The sequence below is a fragment of the Microchirus variegatus genome, assembly GCF_963457635.1.
Source record: "Microchirus variegatus genome assembly, chromosome: 17".
Classification (NCBI taxonomy): domain Eukaryota; kingdom Metazoa; phylum Chordata; class Actinopteri; order Pleuronectiformes; family Soleidae; genus Microchirus; species Microchirus variegatus.
The window spans coordinates 15,757,103-15,766,759 of record NC_139818.1 but is presented as its reverse complement, the minus strand read 5'-3'; the positions used below and the strand labels follow the sequence as shown (position 1 = coordinate 15,766,759).

The 9,657-nt window shown below is 42.9% G+C and overlaps 2 protein-coding genes across 2 annotated transcripts in view; one reads left to right on the top strand and one right to left on the bottom strand.

Moving 5' to 3' along the window:
* tanc2b (tetratricopeptide repeat, ankyrin repeat and coiled-coil containing 2b) overlaps nt 1–4,604 on the top strand; it is a gene marked incomplete at its 5' end in the record, with an annotated part of 62,489 nt that extends 57,885 nt beyond the window's left edge. Inside the window, 5 exon segments of the mRNA XM_083904285.1 lie at nt 706–797; nt 1,051–1,101; nt 1,103–1,198; nt 1,354–1,454; nt 1,563–4,604. Of these exon segments, the coding sequence (XP_083760411.1) occupies nt 706–797; nt 1,051–1,101; nt 1,103–1,198; nt 1,354–1,454; nt 1,563–3,633 (2,411 nt within the window). The 3' untranslated portion in view covers nt 3,634–4,604.
* Nucleotides 4,605–7,279: 2,675 nt separating this feature from the next.
* Nucleotides 7,280–9,356, bottom strand: g6pc3 (glucose-6-phosphatase catalytic subunit 3; the record flags this gene model as incomplete). Its single annotated transcript, XM_083904003.1, has 6 exons — nt 9,094–9,356; nt 8,476–8,582; nt 8,213–8,303; nt 8,018–8,136; nt 7,707–7,848; nt 7,280–7,622 (listed from the first exon to the last, which is right to left on the bottom strand). Exons 1-6 carry the CDS (start codon nt 9,309–9,311, stop codon nt 7,280–7,282), a joined length of 1,020 nt encoding a protein of 339 aa, XP_083760129.1. The 5' UTR covers nt 9,312–9,356.
* Between the last annotated feature and the right edge of the window lie 301 nt (nt 9,357–9,657).

The following is a 9,657-nucleotide window of genomic DNA, read 5'->3' as shown; positions in this document are numbered from 1 at the left end:
TTTATCGTATCTGCCCTGTGTTTCCTTCGTGCAAGACCCTCTCTCTTCTCTGTGGTGTGTCGTACCTATGTCTAAGGGTTTGCTGTTGCTACATTTACAGAACATACACATCAGTTTTCAGTCAAGACACTGTGTTTGATTTTTTATAGTCATGAAACATTGTGCAGGGATGAAGCCTTTTATCGGGAGATCAGCGTTTTCCTGCTTCTCTTCTGTTCTTAATCACATCCCTGAATTACTCAGACGTACTTGACAAAAAAAACTCAATAGAAAGACATAACAGCATGAATCTTTATTTGTACTATATATCTACAGTGGTTTATACCTGGGCCAAAAACCTATTTGCAGATAATTGCACAAGAATTTTAAGAATTTATTTGGGGTATTTTAAAATGTTTCAAAACTCCCAATGGGATTTTTTTTAGGAATCATAATTATTGGCAAAATACTATTTGACCCAGGTCTGGTATCCTATAGTGAGGTCACAGTGTTCTCAGGGATTTCAGAGCAGATTTTTTTGTAATCTTTGCCTGTCCTTTTTTTCATCCATTTTTCCATTTTTGGGTGTTGTACTCATCCCTGATATTAATGTTGTGTGTAGTGTGACCTCCCAGTCGCTCCTGCCTTCCTCCTCCTTTAAATGGTACTGTGTGGTCATTCTCACTGTTTTTTCTTTTTCTTTTTTCTTCCTGTGTCATTATCCAGGTCCAGCCACATGGGCCATGGCCACCTCCAAACCCGACATCATGATCATCTTACTCAGCAAACTCATCGAGGAGGGGGACGGCTTCTACAAGGTCAGAGAACAGGAGAAACTGGACCGGCTGCTCAGATTACACTGTTTGAATTACGAAGTGTCTGCAAAGTTATAAATAACCATGAAATCTAAATTTAAAAGTTGATTTCAAGCTAGGACATATTTGATCTGTAAGGAGAAATATGGGTTTTCATTTGGAAATGGAAAGGAAAATGGCAAAAAGTTATCTTATGGGTCTAGGACATAACAAGATTTACTTTTAGCTAAATATTTCTTCCTGTTTGTCCCAACAGAAGGGGAAGGTGAAGGAGGCAGCACAGCGTTATCAGTACGCTCTCAAAAAGTTTTCCACGCGAAGGCTTCAGCGAGGACCTCAAGACATTCAGGGAACTAAAAGTATCGATTTTCCTCAACCTGTCCCGATGTCGAAGGAAAATGAACGTAAGTCAGCGAATGACTGTAGTGATATATTGATAACGGTGCATATCAGATGAAATAAGCAAAGCAAACAGTCAAATACATCCTAAATGAGAAGAAAGCTGTTATACGAGTATGTTCTGGGTGTTCAGTATTGCTCTCTTCTGCTCTATTTCCAGGACTTTGGGATGGCTGAGGAATTTGCTACGAAGGCACTTGAACTGAAACCAAAATCCTATGAAGCATATTATGCCAGGGCACGCGCCAAGCGTAGCAGCAGGTATTACATTTTTAACTATTCTCTGTAGCTACAGTCTGTGCTCACACCTGCACATGCTCTTCAATTCTCCCCCCAAAACCACATTAACCATTACTCTACTGTTTTCAGACAATTTCCTGAAGCCTTAGAGGACTTGAATGAAGCCATAAAGCAGTGTCCCAACAACCGAGAGATCCAGCGGTTGCTCCAGAGGGTGGAGGAGGAGTGTCTCCAGCTCAACCAGGAGGACCACCAGCAGCAGGACCTGGAACTGGAGCCTCCTCCATCCCCTCCTCCTACACCTCCCCCAGAAGAGGAGGATTCCCTGTCCTTGTCCATGCCTCTTCCTCCTCCCCCAGAGCCCCGTCTGGAGGACATGGAGCCTGTCCAGGACCTGTTTGAAGATGAGGACTACCTGGAGCAGGAACTAGAGGCTATGTCTATGGGTCTGCCTCCACCTGATTCTCTCACCAATCCTTCCAGCCTCCCCATCATTCAGAGCCCACCCCTTTCCCCTACACATCCTGATCAAATATATTTAACTGGAGGTTCTCCCATGGGTCAGCCCTATGAATATCACCCCACCTCATCCTCCATGTCATCTCCAACACGCGGGACATACCAGACCACATCGCCCTCTTTATCCCCAACACATCAAAACTCCCACTACCGCCACAGTCCAACTCTCACCTCCCCAGTGCATCAGCCGTCCTACCGCTTCAGTCCGCCTCCTATGGGTACAGGGGGTCAGGGCATGGATCACCAAAGTCCCCCGCCTTCCCCTTTACGTCGAGCTGCTCAGTACAGATCTAGTCCTCCTGTAGAGAGCGTTTGTCTCTACAGGTCCCAGTCTGGGTCACCTGTTCGCTACCAGACAGAGCAGCTACCTGGCCGACCCAAATCTCCCCTCTCGAAGATGAGCAGCCAGCGTTCATTCCAGCTGAGCTCCCAGCCATCTTTGTCCTCCCAGCACCATCAAGCTCAAGGCCTTCGTCTTCAGCCCTCTATAGCCCAAATAGTCCGCACAAATCAGCCCAGCACCGTGATGGGCAACAGCAGCTATGTTGGCCAGATGGGCCACTCCATGGGTGGGCGCTACCAAGGGGGTTCAGTGGATGTGGAAAGCCGACTGGTGTACCAGCCTTCCCTGGATGGACGGTCCATGCCTCAGGTCCAGGCCAGCCTCAGCTCTGGGGCCCTCTGTCAGCACGGCGGCCGAGGAGGGGTTATGGAGTCGAGCCTGTTGAAGGATGAGCTACCCCAGCGCCCCTCCTCTGCCTACCGCGCCAGCAGTGGTGGCCCAGGGGGCATCCGTTACAGCCAGACACCTCAGATAAGCCGCAGCCAGTCAGCTGCCTACTATCCAGTCTCTGAACATGTACTAGAACGTGCAAATGCCATGCCCCCCTGTCAGCTGGGATCTCCTGAAATCTCCCATATGGTGAGACGTCCCGTCAGTGCCAATACGACTGAGCTGAAGCAGCATGTGCCCACCCCCAGGCCTCTCATTCATTCTCAGAGTGTCGGCCTTCGATTCTCCCCCTCAAGCAACAACATCTCAACAGGATCCACCTCGAATTTGGCGCCAGGTTTCAGGCCTTCCTCTTCCATTCAGCAGATGGAAATTCCTCTGCAAGCCACATACGAGCGCAGCTGTGATGACATCTCTCCCATTTCTCCCTCGCAGGGTGGTGGGGGGCTTTATCCAGGTGAGGCCACCCGCTCTCGAAACACACCCTTCATGGGCATCATAGATAAGACAGCGCGGACTCAGCAGTACCTGCATCAGCCCTCACGGTCCAGGGCCATGACGTCAATGGACTCTGCAATTAGCCCCACCTCACCTGGCCAGCTGGTCCAGCAAGGCTCCACCTACAGTCCACCAGCCTCACTGGGCAATATAGCCTACTACAACAAAACCAATAATGCCCAAAATGGACACCTGTTGGAAGAGGACTACTACACCCAGCCCCAGCCCCCCTCCCTGGGTAAGCTGGCTAATGGCTCCCGTGGCGGTGGTGACATCCTGGAGCGGGTCAGCCAGGTGCCAACCTACCCGGATGTCAAGGTGGCCAGGACTCTGCCCGTGGCACAGGCCTACCAGGACAACATGTACCGCCAGCTCTCACGTGACTCCCGCACCCAAGGTCCCACCTCCCCCATCAAACCAAAGAGACCGTTTGTGGAATCAAATGTGTAACGGGCCTGCGTCTGTGACTGGTTGGTCAGACTGGGCTTGTTGGAGGCAGTAAGAGGAGAAGAACAGTGAGCTCAACAGCAAACGCTGCTGAGCGGCATATGGACAAACCTGTCTCAAAGAACTCATAAAAGACAAATCCAGTCGGAGAGAAAACCACACAGCTGACACACACACATAGGGTATAAGACATTAACTTATGTGAAAAACACAACAGTCAAGCGATTATTTCATTCTCATACTCTGCACACAGGTAGGTTAACAGGAATGTCCTAAATTCTGATCTCATTCTGAGTCGAAGACCAGTGCACTTCCAAAAATGTTTGTGTGGCACAAAGTTCCTACATGTGAACACAACAGGTGGGACTGTACGAGTGAAAAGTACTAATAATTTGACTCCACTTGTGGACACTCTATCCATCCTCTGTTCTTTCAAAGTAAAGTGTGCTCTTCAGCAAGGTTGCTCGTAGGCTCTATTCTATGTAATACAATATTATATGTTCAATACTGTACATTGCTCAGAAAATACAAATGGCTCAACAACTCAGTACTTAGAGAAAAACGACAATATTTATAATTAAGTTATATATTGTACATAGGAATACAAACAAAACATAGTTTGCATTTGAATTATATTCTGTTAATCCTGCCTTTGTGTCCCACTGCTAGTCATATGAATGTGGAAATGCGAGCAGGATAAAGAAGGAGGGACACAGGCCAACTTTGAATGACATTGTTACCTCCATTCTGTCGAAATAAAAGTTTGTGGTGTGGTTGGATTCAAGAGGATGCTTTTTATACAGCGATGTGTCTTTACTGTAAACTAATGCTGCAACTAACAGTTTTCATTATCTATTCATTTGCAGATTCTTTTTTATTGTTTTGGGGTTTTTTTGTGCTACAGAAATCACGCCCAGTGTAATTCTCAGAAACCCGAAGCAACCTCTTCAAACATCAACCAAAACCCATCAAAGCTAGAGCCAGTGAATATTTATTTTTGCTACAAAATTATTTATAAATTATAAGAAAAAAATATTTATAAATAATGAAACTGCAATTAATTTCCCGTCAATTGGTTTATCAAGCTATTATTTCTGCTCTGAATTAGTAAAACAGACAGAATCAAATATAACCAGAATATTAGATAACAGTAGATATACAACTCTTATTCAAATGCTCAAAAATAAAAATGCAGTTATTGCACACTCCTATAACTGCATCAGTGGTTTGCGTTTGTTGATTATTATCATTATTATTTTTATTTATTTTTGTTAATGAGTCACATCACCTGATTTCTGAGGTTGAGAGTGAGGAAAAAAAAAATCTATTATGATTTTCTATTTTTCTTTTTAGTCTCCTTACTGTGTTGGGGCTGCAGGCCTCATGGAGCACTTGCTTGATCACCTGCTTATTTAAACAAGTAATTCCTGTAGTTTTGTACAAGCATTTTGTATTTCAGAACTCCTAAATCTTGATTTAAGGACAGATTGCTGTATTAGACATTAATGGGTGCAATAAGTGTGTTTTATAGTTTGAATCATTGGTTAAAAAAATATGTTTGTTTTTTTATCACATGGCACATCAGCACCAGAGTTTGCCTTTGTCCCTCCTCAGTAAATGATGACACTGTATTTTCATTCAAAAAGAGTAGATGGTACAGAACATAATATGCCAGTGATGGGTTAAACATGGATCGTGCTCAGCGACTAAAAGCAAGCAAATGCATACATGGCTCCATACTGCTCCAGATGTTTCCCCTTAGTCCTGCGTTTCTTTGTGCCGTTTTCTTTTTAACCCATGATGCATTTTTATTCCACCACATCTGCACTAAAAATGCCTGTTAAGTTCTTAACTAAGGGTGCACTTTATGTAATTTACTTACTGTGTTGTTATGATTGTTGAATTCGGATTAACTGGGTGTGTGCGATGGGTCAGACCTATGATCGCAGACTATCACAGACACTATCATTATATGATTTATAAAGCAGTGATGAGTGACTATATGAAGAGCAAAACAAACGTTTTTAAAATGGAGAACATGTATAGACTTTCTAGCACAAGTTGTACATACTGGCTCAGATAATCCACTCCGTCCAGCTCTGGTTCCTTAGTTGAGCAAAGTATGTTTGAAAAGACCCATTATATTTAAGTATTAATTTAAGAAAATATATATATCAGAGTCTCCAAATGAGCCAGTCTAATCCACTGGTCCTGCACACACCTTGAACATTAGTCAAATCCACTGCAAAAAAAAAGGAAAAAGAATATATACAGCATATGTATGACTGATATTTCAGTACCCATAATCTCCATATTTGGAGTTTGCCTGAAAAAGTGGAATAAAGACGATATTCAAGTTATTTGTATATGTGCGAAAAGTTATAGACCATTTGTCTGTAACGTTTTATTTTGGTTGTGGATTGAAAAAAAAGAATATCTAATGAGAGACAGTTCCTCTAGACTGTGTCCTGTTCATCCTCAGTTTCACCTGCTACAAGAGAATTGCCCTACTTATCTTTACAGAAATGAAGGTTTTACCTGTAAGATACTTGATATAAACAAGACTTCTAAGTTAAGGATATTTGAGGGTGTATGGTTTTTTCGAGCTGTGTGTGTATATTAGTTTGCTGTAAATAGTCTGATGCATGTTCTATTCTTTCCATAAGCTCAAGCAGAAACATGTATAGCAGTGTCCTGGCTCTGGTGTATGATAACAGTGTTTGGATCAAGATAAGGAGACTGCTGTCCCTAAACTATCCTTATCATTTTCCTTAAACCTCACCAGACTAAAGGGAAAAATGTTATTTTCTTTTATTTTAATGTATTTGCTTGCTGAGCAGAGTTCTGTTGTCTGTAAATGTGAGCTTTCAGATCGCTGTGATAAAACGTTTAATTAAAAACAATAAAAAGACTGTGTTTTTATCTCATGCCAACTGATTGTAATCTGTAAAGTCAGGCCGGTGTAATGGGGGAGAAGAGAGACATTTAGAAGTGATTATCAATTGAAACACAACCAACATGTCAGAATACCACATTCACCAGTTTGTACACTGTAATAAGGGTCTATTCAATATCAAGCAAATATATGCAATAGTTTAGTACTTTTTCAGTTCATTTGGTGGCAACAGAATAATACAACACTTGCGAGTAGTTCATTTCCCACATCTAGGCAACAGACATAGACCAATATCAGGTGTTGAGAAGAGCCAAGGGGAAACTGAAAGACTCTTACTCACATTCCTTTATTAGTATAAAAAAATGTTATGGTCATATTGCTCAGATAATAATATACTGTAAACCAATTTGAAAACATCTTACATAAAGTGGCTTCTACAGGTTTCTACTATTACAGTACATAGTGCAAAAGTGTAGTAAATTAAAAATTCCATACTGTACATCCCTCTCATCCGAGACACAGGTACCCTCATCAAAAAAAAATATCAGTCACTGACTGAATAAAAGACAATTGTCAGCTGCATTCCAAGACGAAGAAAGAAATAAGGAGTGACAAACGACAGCCTCACCCACAATAGTAGCCATGAAGTAGATTCACAGTAGACATTTATAGCATTTGCAGATTCCATTCTGTCAGAAGAAAGCTGCACTGCACAGAGGTGTGAAATACACTACACTAACGAGACAACGCTTTCTAGTCCTTCTTCTTTTTGTGTGAGAAAAGGTGAACCAGCCCAGGCACAAGCACCATGACAACCTGCGGCACAATGATGAATTTGACAAAGTAGAGACCGTAGAAGAGGCCTTGTGGTCGGACTGGGAGTGGCAGTCGGTTCACGTGGTACAGCGCCATGGATGATAAGGCCACGCATAAAGCTGTCGGAGCCCGCGGCAGAGCCCATCCTCCGGGCTTCCAGTACTGGGCCATCCCCAAACCAATAAGGGCCCCACAATCCCGAGTCAGGGAGGAGAACGGGGTTGAGTCCAAACGGATCCACTCTGCACGGCTGCACCATTTCTTAGCCAAAGCAATAGACCTGAAAAATAGAATCATGTTCAGTAAAGGTCAGGAAAACTTTCCTCAGCTTCACCTGATCAGGCTCTGAACAGTCACGACTCACCAGGAGAGGTCAATCCCTAATTGCTGTAATCCAACATATATCATCAGAGCACTGCACATCAAACCAACACTGACACTGAAGAAGAACAGCAGGGGGCGTCCCGCTGGTACTCTGCGGCTCAGGACGATTCCCAGAACGATGCCTAACAAGCGGAATTCAATCAACCCAAGTAAAATTTAGTAGGTGGTCTTGAAATTGTACACAAACAATAAAATGTGTGTAAATACTAGGTACTTATTAAGCATTTCATTCAATGGATTTCTTCCATGAAGCCAACTCATCATCTGCATTGCATGATATTGTATTCAGACCTGTAATGGTGCCTGCGACAACCTGGTGAGGGAAGTGGGCGAGGATGAAAACTCGAGAGATTCCAACTGCCACCAGCATCAGCACGTAGAGCAGGTAGGGGGCTGCAGACAACACCACGCTGGAGGCATAGATCAAGAGGTTTAAAGACACATTTTGATTGAAAAAAGAAAAGAAAGAAATGTAAAGTGACATACCTGTGAGTACGGGAATACAGAAATGATCCAAGTGAGGACACAACAGCCCACCAGACTGCTGCTGTCACCATCGCATGTCCCGACGGACTGCCTGAGAAACAGATGCCAAGTTAAAGCATTGGGTGAAGTGTGTCATCTATGACTAATACATATTCATATATACATTGGAACACACTACCCTTAGATATCAGGGAAGCCAGCACACTAGATATCTTTAAAGTTTATTATTCTTATTATTTTATTACATTTGGAGTTCTTCTCACCTGGCCCTGTTTCACAGGTGGAGGGAAACTGTTGAACTTTGGGCTGCTTGTTGACATATAGACGTGATTCACCGATCCACCAGAATGGCCTTTCTCCAAACAGCATCCTGTGGAGAGAAAAATCAACATGACAAAGCATAACTTATAAAAACTGGAGAAATTGAACTTATTTAAAGTCTATTAGTCTATTACATGGTTTTATTTTACTTTAATTTATACTCGTATTCACATATTTTCTTATGAAATATGTTTAAATGTATTGCCTTTCTGAAAAATCATTGCCTTTCCTCACATCTGGTTATTTAATAGAAACAAAACAATTTAATAAACACTAAACGGTAAATAAAGCGAGATTCAATGGTTAAGGTTCCGCTTCGGTCTGTTTCAGGTCGGACAATACATAAGGTCGCTCCAACTTTCGCCAGCAGCATTAGAGGAAGTTACAACGTCAGCATTGAGTAAAACATCAATTCTGTGTCTAAGTTCATTGTTGAAAGTGCTTTAAAACGAACAGGGACATTACAGCAAACTCGCTGGTACCGAGTTTAACTTTAGCTAAATACATACTCAATAACTGAAGTTGTCGGGGAATAAATAATGCGAGGTTGTCTGCCTTACCATTTAAACACCAAGTTTAACCACTCCGATAAGGCTGCTACCCAAAGCACCGCCACGCCGGTGCGTTTGCTGATGAAATAGGTGAAGGGAAAGATGAGAAAGAAAGCAGCGTTGGGATCTCCAAGATAAGTGACAGTTAGCCAGAATTTCTCCTGACGCATCGTTCTCTCTTGGAGAGCTTCGGCAAGTGAGATGCCTTGAGAATAAACCGCCTCCATTCCTACAACAAAATGTACGAATTAAGGAAGGTAAATCTCAAAATGCTTGCTGTTTATATGCCGTTAGTAGATGTGCTGCAATGAAGCCCGCAATACTGTCTCGTCACCAGAAGGGGGAGTCTAACTATGACTGAATGGGTTTGAATGGGGGATAACACCACAACTGTCTATTTTGATTAAGGACGTAACCGTGTTCAATCGACGGATAATCAGTTGGGTATTCGTGTTGTATTAGAATGGCAAACCAAAAAATAAAAGTCAATTTTAACTTTCAAATCAATGACCAAGGCGTGACGCGTTTCGACACGCCCAGATTGCGTCACGACACGACATCACGTCGTTTTAC